At 39.3% G+C, this 26,702-nt stretch overlaps 1 protein-coding gene across 2 annotated transcripts in view; it reads left to right on the top strand.

Moving 5' to 3' along the window:
* LOC141110373 (uncharacterized) overlaps nucleotides 1–26,702 on the top strand; it is a 45,239-nt gene that overhangs the window by 16,154 nt on the left and 2,383 nt on the right. For both annotated transcript variants that reach the window (XM_073601685.1, XM_073601684.1), the window contains exons 4-14: nucleotides 1,452–1,733; nucleotides 2,425–2,538; nucleotides 6,638–6,797; nucleotides 7,141–7,320; nucleotides 8,731–8,907; nucleotides 10,509–10,691; nucleotides 13,923–14,102; nucleotides 14,594–14,706; nucleotides 18,833–19,114; nucleotides 21,784–21,891; nucleotides 22,977–23,136. In XM_073601685.1, the coding sequence (XP_073457786.1) occupies nucleotides 1,452–1,733; nucleotides 2,425–2,538; nucleotides 6,638–6,797; nucleotides 7,141–7,320; nucleotides 8,731–8,907; nucleotides 10,509–10,691; nucleotides 13,923–14,102; nucleotides 14,594–14,706; nucleotides 18,833–19,114; nucleotides 21,784–21,891; nucleotides 22,977–23,136 (1,939 nt within the window). The remainder of the gene's footprint in view (nucleotides 1–1,451; nucleotides 1,734–2,424; nucleotides 2,539–6,637; nucleotides 6,798–7,140; nucleotides 7,321–8,730; nucleotides 8,908–10,508; nucleotides 10,692–13,922; nucleotides 14,103–14,593; nucleotides 14,707–18,832; nucleotides 19,115–21,783; nucleotides 21,892–22,976; nucleotides 23,137–26,702) is intronic.

Consider the following 26,702-nt stretch of genomic DNA (forward strand, 5'->3'; position numbering starts at 1 on the left):
ACTAGTAAAGCATATTGGAAGCCACACAGAGACTTTTTAATTATTAGCAGTTTATTTTGTATCTTGCATTTGTAATATTTGATTTATAATTGATGTTCATATTGTTGCAGTACTGTACCAGAGTTTTATATATTAGCTAGCAGAAGCAAATATAAGGCAGAGGAAGCTGGCGCCATATAGGAAACCAAACCACCAAAATAAATATCTGATTCTACACACAGTTGTGCTCATAAGTTTACATACCCTGTCAGAATTTAAGATTTCTTGGCCATTTTCCAGAGAATATGAATGATATCATAAAAGCTTTTCTTTCACTCATGGTTAGTGTTTGGCTGAAGCCATTTATTATCAATCAGCTGTGTTTACTCTTTTTAAATCATAATCACAACAGAAACTACCCAAATGACCCTGATCAAAAGTTTACATACCCCAGTTCTTAATACTGTGTATTGCCCCCTTTAACATCAATGACAGCTTGAAGTCTTTTGTGATATTTGTGGATGAGGCTCTTTATCTTCTCAGATGGTAAAGCTGCCCATTCCTCTTGGCAAAAAGCCTCCAGTTCCTGTAAATTCTTGGGCTGTCTTCCATGAACTGCATGTATGAGATCTCCCCAGAGTGGCTCAATGATATTGAGGTCAGGAGACTGAGATGGTCACTCCAGAACCTTCACTTTATTCTTCTGTAGCCAATGACAGATTGACTTGGCCTTCTGTTTTGGATCATTGTCATGTTGGAAGGTCCAAGTACGTCCCATGCGCAGCTTCATGGCTGATGAACGCAAATGTTCCTCCAGTATTTTTTGATAGCATACTGCATTGATTTTGCCATCAATTTTGACCAAATTTCCTGAGCCTTTGTAGCTCATACATCCCCAAAACTTCAGCGATCCACCTCCGTGTTTCACAGTAGGAATGGTGGACCTTTCATCATAGGCCTTGTTGACTCCTCTCCAAATGTAGTATTTATGGTTGTGGCCAAAAAGCTCAATTTTGGTCTCATCACTCCAAATGACTTTGTGCCAGAAGCTTTGAGGCTTATCTCTGTGCTATTTGGCGTATTGTAAGTGGGATACTTTGTGGCATTTGCGTAGTAATGGCTTTCTTCTGGAGACTCGACCATGCAGCCCATCTTTCTTCAAGTGCCTCCTTATTGTGCATCTTGAAACAGCCACACCACATGTTTTTAGTGAGTCAATTGGGTAGTCTCAGTTGTGATTTTGATTTAAAAAGATTAAACACAGTTGATTGATAATAAATGGCTTCAGCCAAACACTAACCATGAGTGAAAGAAAAAATGTTGTGTTATCATTGATATTCTCTGAAAAATGGCCACGAAATCATAAATTCTGCCAGGGTATGTAAACTTATGAGCACAACTGTATACAGTAATTACAGTATATCATTTGACACTGTAAAGAAGATAATAACCCAAATATTTTCCTATCACAGGTGAACAACAATGGTCTTTTGTCATTTGATGCAGAGCTTGGGAGTAGCGCGCCCCAACATTTACCCATTGCCACAAGAGGGCCATTCTTAGCTCCATTTTGGACTGATGTGAATAATGAAATTTCGGGGAACATATATTACCATCTCAGCAATGATTTGGAGCTTCTTAATATGACAAAAAATGACACGTCCAGATATTTCCCAACACTTCTCTTCTCACCAAAATGGGTTTTTGTGGCAACATGGGACAAGGTCTCGTATTATAATTCCAAAACAAACAAGGTGCGTATGATATTAGTAATGTGAAAGTGAACTGTTGTGGAAACTAAATTCAGAATCTATGCACTTCTTTCTTAATATTATGAATATAAGCAACGTTTAAACAATATTGCGTTTTTTTAAAGTAGTAGCAGTAGAAAGGTGGCAGTGGGGTAGTAATAATAGGTTGTAGATGAGTAGTAGAGGCTAATTGGCAGCTACTATTTGATAGAGGATGAGTAGTAATTGTTTGGAGTAGCTAGCAGGTGGAATATGGTAAGGGAATCCTAGTAGTAGAATAGCTGTATTTATACTGAGATTAAATTACACACAGGTGGACTCTATTTACTAATTAGGTGACTTCTGAAGGCAATTGGTTCCACTAGATATTAGTTATGGGCATCAGAGTAAAGGGGGCAGAATACAAATGCACGCCACACTTTTCACATATTTATTTGTAAAAAAATTTGAAAACCATTTATCACTTTCCTTCTACTTCACAATTATGTACCACTTTGTGTTGGTCTATCACATAAAATCCCAATAAAATATATTTATGTTTTTGGTTGTAATATGACAAAATGAGTAAAATGTCTTCTCTCATGTAAGTGACTCACCAGGTCATAAAGACATAATCAGGATAATAGGAGGCCTTGGAGCCTGCAACTATAAAAACCAAATCAGTAAAGACATCCACCGTGTTTTTCATCTTTAGGTGAACACATTTCAAGTTGTTCTGAGCACAGATGAGACTTCAACATTCTTCATGTTCAATTATGGTGATATTCAGTGGCCAACAGGCAAAGACAATGAAGGTCCACCTGCTTTGGTATGCATTCTTTCCCATCATTCATTTACTCACTCCAATATTATTGGCTGAATTAGCTGCAGCCCCCTGTACCCCATGAGTTACACCCATAGATAATTAGATTCTACTACAGGAAGTCCCCGAGTTACGGACACAATTGGGACTGTAGGTTTGTTCGTAAGTCGAAGTTCGTTGGTCGCAACACTGCATTTGTAAGTGTAACTTCTGGTCGGAACACTGCATTTGTAAGTGTAACTTCTGGTCGGAACACTGCATTTGTAAGTGTAACTTCTGGTCGGAACACTGCATTTGTAAGTGTAACTTCTGGTCGGAACACTGCATTTGTAAGTGTAACGTTCACCTGTGCATGGATGTGGGATGTCCCGGGCACTTGTTATGTTATCTGGGGCTCTTCTGGCCATGCAGTACATGTAGTATTGCAGTATGGGGCCGTTCGTAAGTAGGAGTTGTTCATAACTCGGGTGTTCGTAACTCGGGGACTGCCTGGTTTGATGATGTCTCATGATCTTCAATAAAACTTTACAGAGTAACTTGTATTATTATACAGGATTTATTTAGCATTGTATTGTGATTAAAGGGTTAGGAGCAACCATAGTTCTGGATATTTAACCACTTCAATACCGGGCACTTTCCCCCCTTCCTGCCCAGGCCATTTTTCAGCTTTCAGCGCTGTTGCTTTAAATGACAATTACTACACAGGGCCCAAACTAAATGTGGATCATTTTCTTCCTACAAATAGAGCTTTCTTTTGGTGGTATTTTATCACCTCTGGGATTTTTATTTTCTTCTGAACAAATTAAAAAAGACCGACAATTTTAGTTTCTGTTACGAAACTTTGTAAATAAGTACGTTTTCTCCTTAACTGACGGGCACTGATGGGCACCAATGAGGTGGCACTGATGGGCACTGATGATGAGGCACTAATATGCGGCACTGATGGGCACTGATAGGCGACACTGATGGGCACTGATAGGTGGCACTGATATGCAGCAATGATGGACACACATAGGTGGTGCTGATGGGCACACATAGGAGGCACTAATGAGTACTGAAGGGCAGCACTGATGGGCACAGATGGGCAGCACTGATGGGCACTGATAGGTGGCACTGATGGGCACTGATAGGCGGCATGGATGGGCATGGATGGGGGGCACTGATGGGCACTGATGGGCAGCACTGATGGGCACTGATAGGTGGCACAGATGGACATGAATGGGGGCACTGATGGGCACTGATAGGCAGCACTGATGGGCACTGATAGGTGGCACTGATATACAGCACTGATGAGCACACATAGGTGGCACTGATGGGCACACATAGGTGGCACTGATTAGCACTGAAGGGCAGCACTGATGGGCACTGATGGGTGGCACTGATGAGCACTGATAGGTGGCACTGATGGGCACTGATAGGCGGCATGGATGGGGGGCACTGATGAACACTGATGGATGGTACTGATGGGCATCACTGATTGGCAGGCATTAGTGTTTGGCACTGATTGGCATCAATTCTGGGCACTGATTGACATCAATTGCGGGCACTGATTGGCATCCCTGGTGGCCATGGGTGGCATACCTGGTGGTCACAAGTGGTGGGCATCCCTGGTGGTCCTGGTGGTGTCCCTGGTGGTCCAGTGTGAGCATTCTCGGGGGGGAGGGTGCACTGATAATCAATCAGCACAGACCCACCCTATCAGAGGAGCAGCCACTCGGCTCTCCTCTACTTGCATCTGACAGACGCGAGTGAGGAAAAGCCGATACATGGCTTTTCCTGTTTACACTGTGATCAGCCATGATTGGACACGGCTGATCACGTGGTAAAGCGTCTCCATTAGAAACTCAATACACTAGATAGGAGTTGTGGTGTGTCAGACTGACACGCCACACCACCGATCGCCGCGCTGGCTAGTTATCCTGATCACGTCATATGACGTCCGCCGTCATTCTGCTATATGGCGGGCGGCAAGTGGTTAAAAGAACTGAATGCGTCATCAATGGTGAACTCAGCGGAACACCACTACATTTCTATATATATATATATATGTACACTATATAGCCAAACGTATGTCAACTCCCCTCCAAGTGATTAAATTTAGGAGTTTCCAATGAAAGGTCCTGTTAATACTACACCATACAAAGATATTATAGACGAATGTGCTCTTCCAGCCTTGTGGTCACAGCTTGGTGAAGACTCTTTTCAGTTCCAGCATGACTGTGCCCCCGCCCCGTGTACAAAGTAGACATGTGCAGAATGAAAAAAAATTTTAATTTTGTTATTACGTAAATTTGTTTCGTTAAATTTGTTTAATCCGTTTTATTCGTTTTCGGAATTTGTTTCATATATTCATATTCAAATCAATTAAAATTTTCTAAATTTAAATTCGAATCAGTTTCGAATTGTTTTCGAATTCGAAAGGTTTTTTAAATAGTTTTCCAATTTCCAAAGAGAATAAAATAGAATAGAAAATAAAGGAATAGAATAGAAAAAAAAATAGAATAGAATAGAAAAGAATATAACAGAAATAAATGAATAGAATATAATAGAGTAAAACAGAACAAAATAGGATAGAAAATAAAAGAGCAGAATAGAACGGATTAGAATAGAATAGAAAGAAATAGAATAGAATTAAAAAATAGAATAAAATAGAAAGATCATAACCATCTTCTGAAATTCGAATAGAATAGAAAAGAATATAATTCAAAAAATAATTCAATAAAATAGAAATAATATAACTATTTCCCAAAATTCAAATAGAATCAATTTGAATTTGAATATAATTGAAAAGAATAGAGTAGAATAGAATAGAAAATAACACAATAGTATAAAAAAAAAACTATAGAACAGGATAGAATGAATATAACCAACTTCCTATTCTAATGCATTGTTTTCTATTCTATTCAAATTCAAATTGATTCTATTTGAATTTTGGAAAATGGTTATATTCTTTCTATTCTATTGTTTTTTTTTTTAATTCTAATCTTTTTTTACTGGTTTATTCTATTCTATTATTTTGTATTCTATTATTTTATTCTCTATTATTTTCCATTCTCTTCTATTCCATTCTATTCTTTTCTGTTCAAATTCAAATTTATTCTATTCGAAATTCATATTTCAGAAGATGCTTATATTCTTTCTATTCTATTCTGTTGTTTTTTTTCTATACTATTATATTATTTTCTATTCTATTCTAATCTATTATTTTCTATTCTATTCAAATTTGGGGAATCAAAATTGATTCTGTTTGAATATAGGGAAATGGGTATAGTCTTTATCTCTACGCATTCAAATTCAAATTTATTCTATTTGAAATTCGAATTTCAGAAGATGGTTATACTCTTTCTATGTTATTATATTCTATTTGTTTCTATTCTATTCCAATCTATTCTGTTCTTTTAATTGCTATTCTATTTTGTTTTACTCTATTATATTCTATTCTTTTTTCTTTTCTGTTATATTCTTTTCTATTCTATAATTTTTTTCTATTCTATTCCTTTATTTTCTATTCTATTTTATTCTCTTTGGAAATGGGAAAACTATTCGAATTTGAAAACTTTTTGAATTCAAAAACTTTTCGAATTTGAAAACTATTCGAGTTTGAAAAGTATTAGAAAACGATTCGAATCGATTTGAATCTGAATTCCATCCGAATTTTTTTTCCGTTATTTTGGATTTGTTAAAACTCGGTACTATTGTAATTCGGAAATTCGGATACATTCGAATTTCCGAAAAATGAAATTTTGTCTGAATCTTGATGAGTTTGTAGTGGAGGAACTTGGGTGGCTTGTACAAAGCCTTGACCCCAACCCTACTGCATAGTTTCGGGATGGATCGGAACACCGACCAAACTAGGTCTTCTCCTCCAACTTTAGCACTTGAGGCCAAAAATGCTTTTTTGGCTGAATTGGTACAAAATCCTGCAGGCATACTCCAAAGTCTTGTGGAAAGCCTTCCCAGAAGAGTTGAGGTTGTTGTAGCTGCAAAGGCAAGTCAACTTTATTATAATGGCCATGGTTTAGGAAAAGAATGTCCAGCAAGTTCATAAAGGCCAATACATTGTATAGGTATAGAAACCAATTAACAGAATTTAATTTTTCTCTAGGCCGGATGTAACAGTGGATTTTCTGAAGGGTATTTTGAAATCCCAGGATCTTTAACTCCTGGTATGATCAACATAACGCACACAAGTAATGTCGACTTACCAGGACATTGGGTGTTCAAAGTTGACCGGGTAGAGGTTGAGTCACCTACTATGAACATAGGTAGGCAACATCTTTCCAGTTTGGTGAATATAATGTGTAAAGTGATTTTTTTTGCTAGATAAAGAAGATTTTTTTTAATAAAACCTACTTCTTATCAACTTTGTGCAACAATAAGAGAATTTATTCGCTATCCAATCCTGTATAATACTAATAATAATATTTGATGCCATGTTTATGCTGCCACAGAGCACAGAGGTGTATAGGGTACTGTAATTGAAGATAGCAAGAGATATTGGTGTATTTGTCCAACTTTTTTTTATCCTTTGTCCAAATAATATTTATCGGGTGTGAATAATGCTTCAAAATATTTCAAAAGTAACAAAAAGTTTTCCTTTTCTTCCAGACTCAACGACATCACCGACACCTACAAAGACGTATTTCACGTCTCAGAAGATGACTGATCTCCCCTCGACGAATTACACCACACACAATACAAAAGTGACAAGTCCCAGTCTGAGTTCAAGTACCAGTGCAACAACAAAAACCATGCAAAATACAACAGTTACTGCCACCAGAGTACATGGTAACTATCAATAATACAGTTTGAAGATATAAAACATAGCATGGGGAAGACACATATGGGGAGAGGTAATGGTGCTGCACACCCCAAATGAACAAAAATGGGGAAAGTCCCCCAGGGTTTTTTTCTTAGCAGCAGTGTAGAGTAGTTGAATAAGTATACATAGGTTTAGAAAAAATAGATTCTTTATTTAGATAATAAGGTATAATATTAATGATAGTTAAAATATGAGCTCTGGTGGGGGCATAGCCATACCAAATACAAAGAATTTGCAAACATAGAAATAAATACACAACATTACATAATGTCTGATGTATAAAAATGGTTGACGCGTTTCGACCCATACATTTGGGGTCTTCTTCAGAGGATAGGTTTTCTGAAAAGAGATTATTTTTTAACATATCAAATTTTTAAAAATATAATTTACACAAAATATACAAAATTATATGTCCAGTGTGAACATAGTTACCAATGCATTTGATGGGGGCGCCTGTACATGTGACTCCTTGCAAGCCGCATTTATTGGATCAATGTCTTCCCACGGGGTGCTGTTCTAGCACGGTGGCACGCGGGATTATCTGACAGTTTTTAAGGAAATTCTGGCTGAGAGGCCTTTTACAAATGCATTGGTAACTGTGTGAGATGTCTACACTGGATATATAATTTTGTGTATTTTGTATATATTATATTTTTTAATTTTATATTATATTTTTTCCATCAGAGCTCATATTTTAACTATCATTAAAATTATACCTTATTATCTAAATAAAGAATCTATTTTTCTAAACTTATGTATACTTATTCAACTATACACTGCTGTGAATATATAAAACATTTTTGAATGTGTGAAAAAGAATGTATGTTTACCAAATACTAATTTGTATATTTATACTCTAAGCCATGTTTGGTCAATGACATCACCAGGGATCCCCTGCCCTGTATTTACATAACTGCAGTTCTGGAGATCTGTCATTTGCCATGGGAGTGCAGCAGAGAAACACCATTGAGTGATGGGTTGACATCAAGGCGGGCAGCATTGTTATTGTGCCAGGGGAGGGTAGGCCATGGTAATTGATGATAGATTTACATCACTGGATATCTTGATTTGCAATGACATCACCGGGGGTCCTCTAGACTGTGTTTGCATAACGGCATTTCTGGGAATCTGTCATTTGCAATGGGAGTGTGGTGGGGAAACATTGTTGGGTGGTGAGTTGACATCGAGATGGGACACATCTTCATTGTGCCAGGAGATGGCAGGTCATGGTAATTGATGATGGGTTTACGTAACTGGATGACGTGACTGGCAATATATTTACATTGGAGGGAATTTTGTATCCTTTGTCTAAATATTATCTAATGGGTATGAACAAGGCTTCAAATAAGAAAAAAAATGTGTTCTTTTTGTTCCAGATTCAACATCACCTATACCTACAAAAACGTATATCACATCTCAGAATGTGACTGATCTCCCCTCGACTAATTACACCACACACAATACAAAAGTGACAAGTCCCAGTCTGGGTTCAAGTTCTGCTGCAACAGCAATAACTGGACAAAATATAACAGTTGTTCCCACCAGAGTACATGGTAACTATCGATAATAAAGTTTATCGAAGTCAAACTTTTTTTGAATGTGTGGAAAATAATATATTTTCCAAATGCTAATTTGTATATTTATACTCTTTTGCTGCGTACACACAATCGGAATTTCAGCCCGCAAAAGGCCTATGAGAGTTTTTCGGCGGAAAATTCGACCGTGTGTATGCTCCATCAGACTATTGCTGGCTGAATTCCAGCCAGCAAAAGATTGAGAGCAGGTTCTCAATTTTTTTCGGTATGGAAAAGTTCCTATCTGAAAATGCAATCGTCTGTGGCAATTCCGACGTGCAAAATTCCTACGCATGCTCGGAAACAATTCGACACATGCTCGGAAGCATTGAGCTTCATTTTCTCGGCTCGTCGTAGTGTTGTACGTCACCGCATTCTTGACGGTCGTAAGTTCAGCAAACTTTTGCATGACCGTGTATATGCAAGACAAATTTGAACGGAATCCCATTGGAAAATCCATCATATCTTTTTCCGACGAGAAGTCCGATCGGGTGTACGCAGCATTAACCATAGTTACAGAGTAGGTGAGGTTGAAAAAAGACACAAGTCCATCAAGTCCAACCCATGTGTGTGATTATATGACAGTATTACATTGTATACCCCTGTATTCCACATCCTTGGCGCTCTTATGCCGCGTACACACGGTCGGAATTTCCAACAACAAATGTTCATTGTGAGCTTGTTGTCGGAAATTCCGACCGTGTGTAGGCTCCATCGGACATTTGTTGTTGGAATTTCCGACAACAAGAATTTGAGAGCTCGATCTCAAATTTTCCGACAACAAAATCCGTTGTGTATGCACAATTCCGAGGCACAAAATTACACGCACGCTCAGAATCAAGCAGAAGAGCCGCACTGGCTATTGAACTCCATTTTTCTCGACTCGTCGTACGTGTTGTACGTCACCGAGTTCTTGGCGATCGCAATTTCCGACAAGATTTGTGCGACCGTGTGTATGCAAGACAAGTTTGAGCCAACATCCGTCGGAAATCAATCCAGGATTTTGTTGTTGGAATGACCGATCGTCTGTACGCGGCGTTACGGTAAAGAACCCTCTACTTAGTTTAAGGTTAAACCTCTTTTCTTCTGAATTCAATGATTGGCTATGAGTCTTGTTAAACTCCCTTCGGCGAAAAAGTTTTCTCCCTATTGTGGGGTCACCAGTACAGTATTTGTATATTACAATCATATCCCCTCTCAAGCATCTCTTCTCCAGAGAGAATAACTAATATCCTCCAGTTCCTTTATTAGCTTTGTTGCCCTTCTTATTTGGTCAATGACGTCACCAGGGATCCCCTGCACTATATTTAAATAACCACAGTTCTGGGGATCTGTCATTTGTGATGGGAGTGTGGTGGGGAAAACATAGTTGGGTGGTGGGTTGACATCGAGGCGGGGTTACATCTTTATTGTGCCAGAGGATGGCAGGTCATGGAAACTGATGATGGATTTACGTAACTGGATGACGTGATTGGCAATGGATTTACATTGGAGGACATTTTGTATTCTTTGTCTAAATATTATCTAATGGGTATTCAAATAATAATAATACTAATAAAAAAGTGTTCTTTTTGTTCCAGATTCAACGACATCACCTCTTCCTACAAAGACGTATTTCACGTCTCAGAAGGTGACTGATCTCCCCTCGACTAATTACACCACACACAATACAAAAGTGACAAGTCCTAGTCTAGGGTTAAGTACCAGTGCAACAACAATACAACCAGTGCAAAATACAACAGTGGTTCCCACCAGAGTACATGGTAACTATCGATAATACAGTTTGAAGATATAAAGCATTTTTGAATGTGTGGAAAAGAATGTATGTTTTCCAAATGCTAATTTGTATAAGTATACTCTAAGCCATGTTTGGCCAAGGATGTCACCAGGAATCCCCTGCCCTGTATTTACAGAACTGCAGTTCTGGGATCTTTCATTTGCGACGGGAGTGTGCAGCAAGGAAACATTGTTGGGTGGTGGGTTTACATCAAAGCGGGCAACATTATCATTGTGCCAAGGAACGTCAGGCCATGGTAATTGATGATATTTATCAAAAATGTATACCGCTAAAAGAAGTATATAAACCAGCCAGCACAGCAAAAGACAAATAGCAAACAAAACCCAAATAAAGAAAATGCAGAGCTTATATATACAGTGAAAAATAATTGGTAATAACTGTGTGACCAATCAAAACACAATATAAGTATAAAAACACAATATGAGTGTAAAAACACAAGTGAAGGAAAAAATTGTATATATAATGTCCACCAATGTGAAAAAAACAGGAAGGGAAGGATTGAATCAAATACCGTAAGTCCTGGTATCAAATAAACTCTGTCAATCATGTTGACATCACTGAGGCATCAATGGGACAGAAGACATAAATGGAAGTATAACGAAAGGAAAAAGTTGCAAGAGGAACCACCACCAATTGTGTGAAGGCTTACCAGAAACAGTGGACTTAAAGAGGCATACACCTCCTAAGTCATGCAGGCTTGTGGTTATATACACCATTTGAATGGAAACAATCACAGATCCAGGTCACCTCGATCACAATACTGGGTCTAGACGGTGTTCATCATCAGCAGGTTCACAGTAAGCATACGAAAGAGGTTCACATGGAGGAAAGGAGGACCAAGGGATATCCACGTTCTCACAAGATGAAACCATAAATTAAAGAAAGGTTCCACATAGTGTGATAGTGTTTAAAATGATTTAATTAAAAAGAAGGTAAAAAAGGTACACTCACATTTCAGATGCAAATAAAAGGCTCTCAAGAGACATGGAATAGCTTTTGGCAGGACTCGATCCGATGCATTCCGTCTACTTAGACGTCGTCTGGGGTAATTGATGATGGATTTACATAACGCAATATTGTGATTGTCAATGACATCACCAGGGACCCCCTGCATGTGTATTGACATAACGTCATTTCTGGGGATCTGTCATTTGCAATGAGAGTGTGGTAGGAAAACATTGTTGGGTGGTGGGTTGACATCAAGGCAGGGCACATCTTCCTTGTGCCAGGGAAGGGCAGGTCATTGGTAATTGATGATGGATTTACAGTACATAACTGGATGACATGATTGGAAATTGATTTACTTTAAAGGGAATTTTGTATCCTTTGTCTAAATATTATCTAATGGGTATGAACAAAGCTTCAGAATAATTAAAAAATACCAAAAAGTTTTCCTTTTTCTCCCGATTCCGCTACATTACCTACACCTACAAAAACATATTTCGCTCCCCAGAAGGTGATTATTCTCCTCTTAAAGAATAAGTTCACTTTTTAGAAAAAAATAATAAATGCACATTTTTTTGCAGGTAAAAAATGTGCATTTATTATTATTATTTTTTTTTTTTTGGAGCCTGTAAAGCATTGCACCAGCGATCATAAGATCGCTGGTACCATGTAGGTCTCCAGCAGATCTGCCAGTGTATCTGTGAGCCCGTACATCCCGTACAGGCAAGCAGATACAATCTCACAGGAACAGAGAATGAACTATGACTACACTCCACAGCGCCATGCTAGTTTATTGAAAACTACCGCCCAACAGTTGCAATGGCTGCTGGACCCTGTAGTTTTCCATTCATAAGACACTGTGAATGAGTGATGCGGCCGTGGGGTAGGGCCCCACTTGGCCACGAAAGGGGGGTGGGGCTCCACTTGCCCATGAACGGGGGTGGGGCCCCACTTGGCAACAATTTTGTAAAGTTGTGACTGCTAGCTGGGGGGAGGATCCCCCTAGTTGTCGCAGTGGGGGAGCGGGGAACTGTGGGGACCAGTCCATTCGTAACATGTTACATGTTACACCCTGAATATGAGTGCAACAGGTTACATATTACGAAAGGTGAACTTATCATTTAGCTAATTACACCACACACAATACAAAAGTGACCAGTCCCAGTCTGGGTTCAAGTTCTGGTGCAACAGACATAACTGGAAAAAGTACAACAGTTAATACCACCAAAGTATATGGTAACTATCAAGAACATAGCTTGCAGATTAAAAATATTTTTGAATGTTTGGAAAAGAATATATATTTTTCAAATGCTAATTTGTATATAATTAACCATGTTTGGTCAATAGTGCCACCAGGAATCCCCTGCACTGTGTTTCCATTACCGTAGTTTGGTGGATCTGTCATTTGCGATGGGAGTGCAGCAGGGAAAACATCGTTGGGTGGTGGGTTGACATCAAGGCCAGGAACATTGGCATTGTGCTAGAGGACAGCAGGTCACGGTAGCTGATGATGGATTTACGTAACTGGATGACATGATTGGCAATGATGTCACTGGGGATCCCCTGCCCTGTATTTACATAACCACATTTCTAGGGAACTGTCATTTGTGATGGGAGTGGAGCAGGGAAACATCGTTGGGTGGTGGGTTGACATCAAGGCCAGGAACATTGGCATTGTGCTAGAGGACAGCAGGTCACGGTAGCTGATGATGGATTTACGTAACTGGATGACATGATTGGCAATGATGTCACTGGGGATCCCCTGCCCTGTATTTACATAACCACATTTCTAGGGAACTGTCATTTGTGATGGGAGTGGAGCAGGGAAACATCGTTGGGTGGTGGGTTGACATCAAGGCCAGGAACATTGTCATTGTGCTAGAGGACAGCAGGTCATGGTAGCTGATGATGGATTTTCATAACTGAAAGACATGACTGGCGATGATGTCACTAGGGATCCCCTGCACTGTGTTTACATAACCGCAGTTCTGGAGCGCTGTCATTTGTGATGGACATGCAGCATGGAAACATTGTTGGGTGGTGGATTGACATCGAGGTGGGGAGCATTGTCACTGTGCCAGGGGACGGCAGGTCATGATAGTAGATAATAATTTATATAACTTGCTGACATGATTAGCAATGGATTTACATCTAGGGGCATTTTGCATACTTTGTCTAAATATTTTCTTATTTGGTATGGATAAAGCTTCAAAATAAGTAAAAAAATAAAAAGTTTAAATTTTTTTTTAAGGTGTAACGACAACACCTTCGCCTGCAAAAACGTATTTCACTTCTCCGAAGGCCACTGATCCCCCGTTAACTATTCATAACACATTTGAAACAAAAGTGACAAGTCCCAGCCCGGGTTCAAGTACCAGTCCACCAGCAACAACTGTGCAAAATACAACTTTATGTACCACCAACAAAAATGGTAACTATTAATAATATGGTTTGAAGATATAAAACATCTTTGAATAAGTGGAAAAAAATAAGCTTTTCTAAATGCTAATTTTATTACTCTATGTTTATATTTTTCTAAGATGAGATTTGTGTCTTACCCTTCAAGACGAAGTCCAGTCTCTACACAGAATTTCTTTGTGTTTGGTTTACTAAGTTTACTTGCAAGAAGGGTTAGAAAGATTGTCCTTTTTAGAAGGATTACCCCTCACATCCAGACAGGTGGTCGCCTCTTGGAAAACAAGCGTGAGGAAATCTCATCAATTATTTTTGTTTTTTTGTAGACAAGGGAAGTCAAGCTTTTGCTGCTGCCTGTGTCCCCTTTAGTGGAATGTAATTCGTCCTATTTTGTATACTGCTGGTGGGGGGGTGATTTACATTGGCCTATTGCAGGCACATATATTGATAGATAATTATCTAAACAGTTATAGAGAACTGACTGAGGAATTGATTTTTTCTGTCCAGATGGGCCTCTCTATGCTTATGGAAACTCAACTGACCAAGTCACCAATCATGGGGTGTCACTATCATTACCCGCCACTGTTCCTCTCTTTGAGAAAAATTATTCTACTATATATGTAAGTCATACTATTTAAAGCTGAAGTTTAATCTGCTTATTTTTGCTATCCCTGGTTCCTCCCTCTCCCTCATTAACATGCTAATAACCTTTTTAAACTTAATTAAAACCTTTCCATTTGAATCACATACCTTATTTTTGACCCAGTGATGTCATCACTGGGTGTCTATACTTCCCTACTCAATGCAGGCAGATCATAGTTGGTGGAAGCGACTAGACTTGAAAATCCAAAAATTCAAATGAAAATTCGAAAACTCAAAAGAACGAAAATCCTAAAATAAGAAGCAAAATCCAAAAATTTGAAAACCCGAAATTTTCGAAAATCTGAAATAATAACTAACTAACTAATAAGAATATACTGGCAGAAGAAAGGGAATGGGATTTTTAGGGTGCCCAAGAAAATATAATAGTCAAATATATAAAAATATATTGAATTTATTAACACAAAGTATCTAAAAAACATCACAGTATCATCATACAATAACCATCATATGAGTAACCAGCAGTAGCTTCATGCTCTACATGTTTCGCCATGCAATGGCTTCCTCAGGAGACTTCCAATAAGCACTGCATAATGTGGTCACTATAGGTAAAAGACAATATGTTAGAAGATCGATAATCACTAATCATAATAAATTTAAACAAATCAAAATAAAATTTGAAGGCAGACTTTCCCAGAAGGAACTTCTAAGCAGTCAAGTATCCTAATCAATTGATTAGGATACTTGACTGCTTTGAAGTTCCTTCTGGGAGTCTGCCTTCAAATTTGTTAACCATCGTTGAATATCATTTGCTAAAATATCATCCACCACTGACTGACTAGTTCTGAAATCTGTATTCAGAGGTTAGAATATGTCTATTCTCCCTTGATTATTTTTCGTTGATTTTTTAGCTTGAGCTCACAATATATCCCTTTCCAGATAGAATTCTACCTCTTGGAGCCTGTATGTCCTTCTCTGTGATACACCAGATTTCTCTGCATATTTCAATGTCCTTCAGACATCAGGGTCGCGACCTCCATAGATAGGACACGTTTTACAGTTTAGTTGGGGATGCAGGGAGGCTTTCTTTGGTTGAAGGCATTTGCGAGAACATTTAATTTTGTTTTGATTTGTTTAAATTTGTTATGATTAGTGATTATCGATCTTCTAACATATTGTCTTTTACCTATAGTGACCACATTAAGCAGTTATTTTGGAAGCCTCCTGACAAAGCCAGTGCAAGGCAAAACATGTAGAGCATGAAGCTACTGCTGGTTACTCATATGATGGTTATTGTATGATGATACTGTGATGTCTTTTAGATACTTTGTATTAATAAATTCAATATAGCATTTATATATTTGACTATTATATTTTTTTGGGCACCCTAAAAATCCCATTCCCTTTCTTCTGCCAATATATGTATTCAAAGCGATGAGGTGCCCTTTTGATTATATAACTTCCAGCAATTCACAATATTAACTAATATTAATAACGATTACTAACTATTAAATTATAGGTACTGGAATTTCCTTTCAGATTTGGCTGTTAGCAAACGTAACAAATACAAATTTATCCGAAGTTACGAAATAATGAATGCCACATCTTAATGAATGGAAAGTAACAAATTAATAATAATAAATAATAATAATATTAATTTTTTATTATTATTATTTTTTATTATTATCAATTCGTTATGTTCCATTCATTTAGATGCGGCATTCATTATTTTGGATAATTTGTAACTTCAGCTAAATTTGTATACATTACGTTCAACAGCCAAATTTGAAAGGAAATTCCTTAACCCATAATTTAATAGTTAGTTATTATTAGTTAGTTATTATTTTGGATTTTCAAAATTGACGGGTTTTCACTCTCTCAAATTTTTGGATTTTCGTTCTTATTTTCAGATTTTCGCATTTTAGAATTTTTAGATTTTCGAAGTTTCAGATTTTCGAAGTTTCAGATTTTCGAATTTCGGATTTTAGAATTTTCGAATTTCAGATTTTTCCTAATTGTCAAAATAACGAATACCGCATCTAAATGAATGGAACATAACTAATTTCAATTTTTCCAAAGTTACAAATTAATACAAAAAATAGCAAATTTTGATTATAATGAATGGCCCAAAAAATGAAAAAAAAAAAAAAAATTGAATGAAACAAAAACCAAACACATTTTTCGACAATGCACATGTAAGGGACAGGCAGAGTTCTGCGTATAGCTTCCCACAAACATCACGGCACGCTGCCTCAGTACTCCTGCCCTCAGTTCTGATGCAAGTAGTGGTCTCACTCTTGGGAGAAAGTGCTGTGATAGAAATCAGTTTGAAAAAGTGTAATTGCATGCAGATTGCACTAGATAATGCCCACACGTGCCACTGCGCCCCCATGATTGGAAGAACTGTAATCCAATGAATGAATAGGGTGGATCAGATTGGGGAGGTCCACCTATTAAACTGACAGGTGGATCTGATCGGATATGCCATGTGAATCCTGCCTGTTTGCTATTTTTTTAACACTAAGGACCCTTTCACATGGGACAGACTCCCTTTAGATTAGCAGGGGATCTGTCCGCTGATCAGAGCGGAGTGGACAAATTACAGATCTGTGCGCGCTCAGAGTGGAAATGGATAGAGCCCACTCCACTGTCTGCTTACACAAGACTGCTTTTAACCGCTAAGACAGAGGGGGACATTTCCCCCTTCAGTTCTTTCTTTTTTTGTGGCTTGGATCAGATTGGAGGTAGGCGGGTGTAAACAGACAAAAGTCCCAAAGGCCTTCAGTAGGGTTGAGGTCAAGACTCTGTGCAGGACACTCAAATTCCTCCACACCAAGCTGCCCAAACCATGTCTTTATGGAGCTGGTTTACAATTGGGGTTTCAATTAATTTCAAAGGTGTTCAGTAGGGTTGAGGTCAAGACTCTCTGCGGCACACTTGAGTTCCTTCACACGCCAAACCATGTCTTTATGGAGCTGGCTTTATGCACCTAGACTCAATAATGTGAAAGGTTGTCTGCATACTTTTGGCAAGATGAATGAAAGTCTTTGTTTGTGGCTTGGATCAGATTGGAGGTAGGTGGGTGTAAACGGACAAAAGTCCCAAAGGCCTTCAGTAGGGTTGAGGTCAAGACTCTGTGCAGGACACTCAAATTCCTCCACACCAAGCTGGCCAAACCATGTCTTTATGGAGCTGGTTTACAATTGGGGTTCCAATTCATTTCAAAGGTGTTCAGTAGGGTTGAGGTCAAGACTCTCTGCGGGACACCTGAGTTCCTTCACACGCCAAACCATGTCTTTATGGAGCTGGCTTTGTGCACCTAAACTCAATAATGTGAAAGGTTGTCTGCATACTTTTGGCAAGATGAATGAAAGTCTGAAAAGTTTGATCAGTAGTGGCTTAGCCCATCTTTAAAAATAAAACTCTTAAGGCTGGGTTTACACTGAAGAATGCAGCGGCTCACAGAAGGAGTCCGGTGCGTCTCCATTCACCGTTTCAGGTCCAATTTCAGCCCAAATTTTTGGCTGAATTCGGACCTGAAACAGACCAAAAGACGCACAGGGCTCCTGTGCAATTCGTACCAGAGCCGCTACGGAGATGTGTGAACTGGCTCCATAGAAAAACGGTCACAATCTCCTGCTATGCGAATTGGATACGGGTTTACCTGCATAGTTCACAGTGTGAACCCAGCTTTAGTCTTTAAAATGTAAACATTTCCAAATGGGAAAGTTCCAATGAAAGTCAATGGGAATCTGAATTAGGCTCCAAAAAAGTCCATGTTATGGAAAAAGCAAATGATGCAAAATTGTGTGGAATGGTTTGGGAAGCTTTTGGTGGCCTTGCCTGGCAGGATGATTGAGCCAAATAATGGAACGATTGGGACACAACCTGGGTAGGATAGAAAGTTCCTAGCTGCCTTGGAAGCTCTAAAAAAAAAAAATCTATCACTGATATTAGGAATGGTGAGATTTGGTGACACTGGTAGTCAAGCTAAGGGTACTCAGGCATCAGCATGAATAAATATAAGGAAGAGGCAGCCTGAGCCATTTGGTAAACCAAACCACCAAAAGGAATTATCAGACTATTTATGGTTTTACCATGTGACACTGTAAAGAAAATGATAACCCAAGTATTTTCCTGTCACAGGTGAACAACAATGGTTTTGTATCATTTGAAAAAGAGCTGGGGAATAACAGCATGCTGAATGTAAGAATTGCCACAGTGGAGCCATTCTTAGCTCCGTTTCAGACTGATGTGAAAAAAGAAATTTCGGGGGACATATATTACCGCCTCAGCAATGATTCGGAGCTTCTTAAAATGTTGGGAGAAAACATTTCCAGCTATTTCCCAGAAGTTACCTTCTCGCCAGATTGGGTTTTTGTGGCAACATGGGATAAGGTTTCATATTTTGGATCCAAAACCAACAAGGTGAGTATTATATTGGTATTGGGAAAGTGGGATGGGTAGTAGTCTTCGGGAGTAGTTAGTAAGTAGTATATAGTAAGGGAGTCCTTATAGTAGTAGTAGTAATTAGTAGAAAGCGAGTATGTGGTAGAGGATTAGTTGTAGTAGTTGTTAGCTAGCAGTTATCTATTAGAGAAGGAGTAGCAGTAGTTATTGGATAGGCAGTAGAAAATGAGAAATGGTAATAAGTAGGTACTAAAAAGGTAGCCAAGGAGGAGAAAGAGTAGTAGCTAGTTAATAGGTAGTTAGTGGATTATAGATTAGTGGTATTAGTGAGTAGAGAGTAAGTTGAGGATTATGCCCTGTACACACGGTCGGATATTGATCGGACATTCTGACAACAAAATCCTAGGATTTTTTCCGACGGATGTTGGCTCAAACTTGTCTTGCATACACACGGTCACACAAAGTTGTCAGAAAATCCGATCATTCTGAACGCGGTGACGTAAAACACGTACGTCAGAACTATAAATGGGGCAGTAGCCAATAGCTTTCTTCTCTTTATTTATTCTGAGCATGCGTGGCACTTTGTGCGTCGGATTTGTGTACACACGATCGGAAATTCCGACAACAGATTTTGTTGTCGGAAAATTTTATAGCCTGCTCTCAAACTTTGTGTGTCGGAAAATCCGATGGAAAATGTGTGATGGAGCCCACACATGGTCGGAATTTCTGACAACAAGGTCCTATCACACATTTTCCGTCGGAAAATCCGACCGTGTGTACAGGGCATTAGATGCATTTGTATTTGGTTAGCTTATAGTTAGCAGGTGGTAGATAATGAGTAACAGTGGTTAGTTAGTAGGTTACAGAGTAGGTAGTTGAGGAGGAAAAACGTTGAGTAGTAGTAGTTAGTTAGCAGGAAGCTAAAAAATGGTAGATGAATAGTAGTTAGTAGTTTTTGAGTAGATGGTAGTAGTAGTTAGTCAGGGGGTATAGGAGGCAAAGTAGCAATAGTTAGTCGGTAGTGAGTAGGTGGCAGAGTATGAGGAGGTGTAACTAGAGGGTATTGAGTAAGTAGATGAAAAGAAAGAGGAGGAAGAGTTGTAGTAGTTTGCAAGCAATTAGTAAGTGTGATAAAGCATAGTATTAGTTAATAGGCAGTGGGTGGATGGTAGAAGAATAGTACTAGAAATAGTAGTTATTAGGTAATTATCAGGTGGTGGAGAAAGAGTAGTCATAGTTAAAGAGTAGAGAGCAGGTGGTGAAGGAGGATTATATTTAGTTAGTTAAAAGGTAGTTAGTAGGTGATAGAGCAGGAGGAGTTAGTAGGGAGAGAGTAGATGGTAGAGAAGTCGTTTTTACTTATTTAATTTAATCACCGCTGGGTTTTCTATTCTTTGCTAAACAAGCGAAAAACAGATCAAAAATTTTGAAAAAATGTTTCTTAGTTTCTGTTATAAAATGTTGTAAATAGGTCATTTATCTCCTTCACTGCTGTGCGCTGATGAAGCTGCACTGACGGGCATTAATAGGCTGCACTGATGGGCATCGATGAAGTGGCACTAATATGCAACACTGATGGGCACTGATAGGTGGCACTGATGGGCACTGCTAGGTGGCACTGATGGGTGCTGATAGGCGGTATGGATAGGTGGCACTGAGGGCACTGATAGGATGCACTGATTGGCACTGATAGGCAGCACTGAGGGGCACTAATAGGAGGCACTAATGGGCACTGATGGGCAGCACTGATAGATGGCACTGATAGGCAGCACCGATGAGGCGGCATCACTGATGGGCACTGATTGGCAGCACTGGTGAGCACTGATCGGCATCCCAATGGGCGCTGATGGGGCTGCACTGATCATCAGGACACTGATGATCAATGCACTGATTGCCATTGCAGATGTGCCCTCTGAGGAAAGCCGCTTACCTCTCTTCCTTTGGTTACTCAAGCCTTTTGTGACAATCATTTTATGGAAAAAGTAGTGGAATAGCAAGAAAATATGACATATATGACCATACCATAATGTTTCTGCAACTGCACAACTGACTTATCAAATTAAAACTGCAAGGCTCTCGTGTAAGAACTACAAATAGTATTTAAGAAAGAGCCAGTAAGGATAGATATGTCAGCAAGTAGCTAGGGAAGTCTGGAAGGTCTGAACTGTCTTGTTATGCCCTGTACACACAAGCGGAATTTCCATCAGAAAAATCTTGGATGGTTTTTCCGACGGAATTCCGCTCAAGCTTGGCTTGCATACACACGGTCACACAAAAGTTCTCTGAACTTTCAACAGTCAAGAACGCGATGACGTACAACATTACGACGAGCCGAGAAAATGAAGTTCAATGCTTCCGAGCATGCGTGTTTTTTTGCGCGTCCGAATTGCATACAGACGAGCGCATTTTCGGATAGGAGCTTTTTCCGACCGAAAAATAGAGAATCTGCTCTCAATCTTTTGCTGGCTTGAATTCCGCCAGCAAAAGTCCGATGGAGCTTACACACGGTCGGAATATCTGACCAAAAGCTCTCATCAGAGTTTTGCTGGCGGAATTTCCGATCGTGTGTACGGGGCATAAGGAACTCACTAGGTAGTAAAGAGAGAATCAGGATGATAGGATGCCTTGGAGCTTTCAACTATAAAAAACAAATCAGTAATGACATCTTCCATGTTTTTAATTTTTAGACAAACACATTTCAAGCTGTTCTGGGCACAGATGGGAACTTAACATTCATCATGTTTAATTATGGTGATATTCAGTGGCCAACAGAAAATGAAGGTCCTCTTGCTTTGGTATGCATTTTTCCATCATTAATTTATTTACTCTATGAATATGGCTGTATTAGTTGTGACTCTGGTACCCCGTGTGTACACCCATAGATAATTATATTATACTTTGCACAAAACTTGGACCTCAAAGGTCCTTCACTAGTTTGACAATGTCCCACGACCTTCACTGAATTTCTACAGAATAAGTTGTTCATAGATTTATTAGTATCATAATTAAAGGATTAGGAGCATTCATGGTTCTACTTAATAGAACTAAATTCCTTATCGATGGCGAACTTAGCCGAACACCACTACATTTCTACAGTATATAGTATATAAACTATATGGCCAAATGTCAACACTCCTTCAAGTAATTCACTTCGGGAATTTTTAGTGAATGGTAAATGCTACATCATACAAAGACATTATAGACAATTGTGCTCTTCCAGCCTTGTGGTTCTGGCTTGGTAAAGACTTTTATTTCCTTCCCTTCCATCACTTCCTGGCCCATCTCCTTGTTTCTTGCCTATATAAGTCATGCTCAGTGTAGTCCACATTGCCTGAGCAACTTCACAGTTCTCTGAGCTCCTGGTCACTTGCTACTTGTATATCCCGTGCCTTACTACCTGTGTGCCGACCCCAGCTTCATTCACCTTCTGTAATTGTTTTGCTGCCCAGCCTGACCTCAGGTTGACTCCTGGATTTCCTGTTGTCTCCTGCTGTTTGTACTATGCACAAGCGAGTGATCTCTACATCCTCACCTGGGAGTACCCGGTTCCAGCTGGCTGCAAGCCTATCCCTACTATCAGGGGTTCTGGTGAAGAAGCAGGGTGGGGTTTAGACTCCACACCCTGGGTAACCCCAAATTGGCTACAAAGGCTCACTACTATAGACACTTGACAGCTGAATGGAAACAAATTGCCACAGACATACTCCAAAATCATATGCAAAGCTTTCCCACAAGAGTTCAGGCTGTTGTAGCCACAAAGGAGGGCCAACTTCAGTTATAATACCCATGACTTAAGAATAGGATGCCCAACAAGCTCATAGGCCATACAATATATACAGTATGTGTAGAAATAAATTAACAGCACTTAATTTTTTTCTAGGCCGGATATAACAGTGGATTTGCTGGAGGGTTTTTTATAATCCCAGGATCTTTTAATGCTAGCATAATCAACATAACGCACACAAGTAATGTCAACTTTCCAGGACGTTGGGTGTTCAGAGTTGACCAGGTAGAAATCGGGCCACCTACTATGAACCCAGGTAGGGAAACAAATTTCCAGATTTCCAGTTGTTAAATATAATGTGCAGATTTTAAATAGTTTTACTTCTGCTAAAGACCACTTCAATAACACTATATATATATATATATATATATATATATAAATATATATATATATATATATATATATATATATATATATATATATATATATATATATATATATATATAGTAAGCTCTAACGAGCAGGGCCCTCTGATCCCTCCTGTATTGATTTGTATTGTAAGTGTACTGTCTGCCCTCATGTTGTAAAGCGCTGCGCAAACTGTTGGTGCTATATAAATCCTGTATAATAATAATAATAATTATATATATATATATGGAGGTGGTTATACCAGGATCATGGCTGCAGCTAGAGTCATGATCCAGGTATGTTTTTTTACAGCAGGCAATTCTCTTTCAGGTTTGATCACTTTTATGACTGGCAAAAGGGGGTCCCCCACTGCCACTTGCCTTGTTTACCGGGCTCTCCTTTTCCACCTGGGAGTACTGATGTGGCCACAACTGATGCTCTTCATAGAGTGAAAGGAACCAGAAGCGATGAGGATTTTGTCACTTCTGGTTGGAGTTTTTTTATAAGCTGTTACTGGCTTGTAAAGCATCTGATCAAACCGATCTCAGTTTGATCAGATGCTTTGGGGGCAGAGGGGAAATCTTGGGTCTAATAGACCCCAGATCACTTCATAATGAGGACCTTTCACAGCCCATGCTATTACAAGGGATGTTGTTTGTTCCTAGCAATAAAGTTAGTAAAAAAAAAAATTTAAGGACAGTGTGAGAAAAATTATTTAAAATAAAATAAAAATACTTTTTTTTTAAAGGGCCCCCAGCCCCCTATGATCACACACAAATGCAAATGCGCACTTAGGTCCCGCACACATATGTAAACTGCGATCACACCACACTTGTAACATATCATCGCGAAAGACTGGGTGAGAACAATAATTCTAGCAACAGGCCTCCTGTGTAACTCTAAACTGGTAACCTGTCAAGGTTTTTAGAAGGGTAAAACAAATCTTATCCCTGAACCCATATTTGCAACTTTGACATGTGCTAATAAAACTGTATATATCGCAACTACTTAGTGTGTCCAGGTGAATTATACCTGTTTTTTTTGGGGAGGGGGGGGGGGGTTTAGGACAAATTGGGCTTTTATTTGGTGGTAAATAGTAATGAACATCTCTTGTTTTTTTTTCGATTATCAAGGAAAACTGGAAAAATATTAATTTTTAATGTAACTCTATATTTCTTGCTATTATCATAACTTACCACCAAAAGACAACCAAAATAAATGCAGTGATATTATGTTATTTATTATGTTAGCTGCTGTTTGTTCCCCATAGTAGGGCCCAGAAACAATAGTGCACATTTTGATTTTTTTTTATCCTACCTAAAACCCACTGGGGTGGATTTACTAAAGGCAAATAGACTGTGTAGTTAGGAAGTGCAGTTACACTTTGCAAGTACAGTTGCTCCAGAGCCTAATAAATAAGGTTAAGCTTCACTTTGCAAAGGATACCCAATCATGTGCAAGGACAATGGAAAAACACAGCATTTTGCTTGCACATGATTGGATGATGGAGTTCAGCAGAGCTTCCCACTCATTTATTAAGCTCTGGAGCAACTGCCCTTGCAGTGTGCAACTGCACTTCCAAAGTACACAGTCTATTTTCCTTTAGTAAATCCACCCTACTGACGTTGACCCTATCTGATACTAAATTAAATTTTTTTTTTAATTCAAGCTAAAATGAACTGGCCATGACCTTTCACCCCAACATTTTACACCGACCTTTGACTCTGATCACGACCTTTGACTCTAACCTTGACCCGAACTCTAATGCCCCGTACACACGATTGGACATTCCGACAACAAAATCCGTGGATTTTTTCCGACAGGATGTTGGCTCAAACTTGTCTTGCATACACACGGTCACACAAATCTTGTCGGAAATTCCGAACACCAAGAACGCGGTGACGTACAACACGTACGACGAGCCGAGAAAAATGAAGTTCAATAGCCAGTGCGGCTCTTCTGCTTGATTTTGAGCATAAGTGCAACTTTGTGCGTCGGAAATTGTGTACACATGATCGGAATTTATGACAACGGATGCTGTTGTTGGAAAATTTGAGATCCAGATCTCAAATTTTGTGTGACGGAAATTCCGATGGAAAAATGTCCGATGGAGCCTACACACGGTCAGAATTTCCGACAACAAGCTCCCATCGAGCATTTTCCTTCAGAAAATCCGACCGTGTGTACGCGGCATAACTCTGACAGTATCTTAAATTTTTTACACATTTCTCCTTTAGTAAGGAGAAAAAGACACAATTTGTTTTATATGTTGTATCCTGTATGTATACAAAGTATTATATGATGTATCCTGTATGTATAAAATGTATTATATGATGTATCCTGTATATAGACGATGTATTATATAATGGACCTTGTATACATACAATGTATTATATAATGTATCTAGTATGTAAGTAATATTATGTATCTTTTTTTCTATCAAAGAGGAGAAAAACACAGGGGAGGTCTGTAAAGTGACTGATCACTCTGATAACTAAACAGAGGCAATCAGGTGATTGGGAACCAGGCTTCCTGTTTCCTGTGCTTAGTAGGAGGCCTGAAGCTCTCAGTGAGAACTCTGTGCTGGGATCATGCTAAGCAGCATGCTTTCAGTACAGACTCATGCAATCCCGTCCCGCGAACCTGCATATATGCTCACGCTTGGCGGGAAAGGGTTAAAAGGGGCACAGAACTTGTGCTTTCTTGTTGTTTGACCTACTGATCTAATTTGTCTTATTTGGCACCAAAACCTTTTTGGGTAGAAAGCAGTGGCATCTCCAGCTTTCATATTTAGGGGGGCACATGGGGGGACAGGGACAAAAGTAGGGGGGCAACTATAAAATGCAATATATATATATATATATATATATGTATATATATCCTGGGGCCCTTTACTACAATCCCACAATGGCCCTTTCACATGTTCTGCAGTGAGCTCCCTTCCTACTGTATTGGGCCCCCCCAGGGTGGCAGAAAACAAGAGATATATGTCACCAGCATATCAAGAAAATATAAGGGTCCAAAGCAGTGGGAAAACTATCAGGGTTGCAAAGGTTGTCTTGCCACTGGCCCTGGTGTTCTGCCATTGTGGGGTTCCCCAGCCTCCTCTTGCTGTCCTGCCCCTGCTATTGACAGCGCTGGTCTGGCATCTCTTGGAATTTACAGGCTGATTCTCCTGTCCTAAGGACGGGAGAAATCAGTCTGTTTTTTTCAGTAACTGAGAGTCCTGGTGGAGTCGGCGGAGCAGATTGGGAGTCCATGGTTGTGTGAGCGCTTGCATTATGCAGTGTCATCGAGCAGAGGGAGGGGGGAGGAATCACCCGCAGGAGCTGACTGGGGACGCTCTCCCTCTTAGACATTGCCTTTTTGTAAAAATAAATACATTTTTTTTAAATTGAGGGGCACATGGTGGGGCACAGCATAATGTTGGGGGGGGGTCAGGGCCCCCTCTGGCCCCTCCCCAGGGACGCCATT

The sequence above is a fragment of the Aquarana catesbeiana genome, linkage group LG10, assembly GCF_042186555.1.
Source record: "Aquarana catesbeiana isolate 2022-GZ linkage group LG10, ASM4218655v1, whole genome shotgun sequence".
NCBI classification, from domain to species: domain Eukaryota; kingdom Metazoa; phylum Chordata; class Amphibia; order Anura; family Ranidae; genus Aquarana; species Aquarana catesbeiana.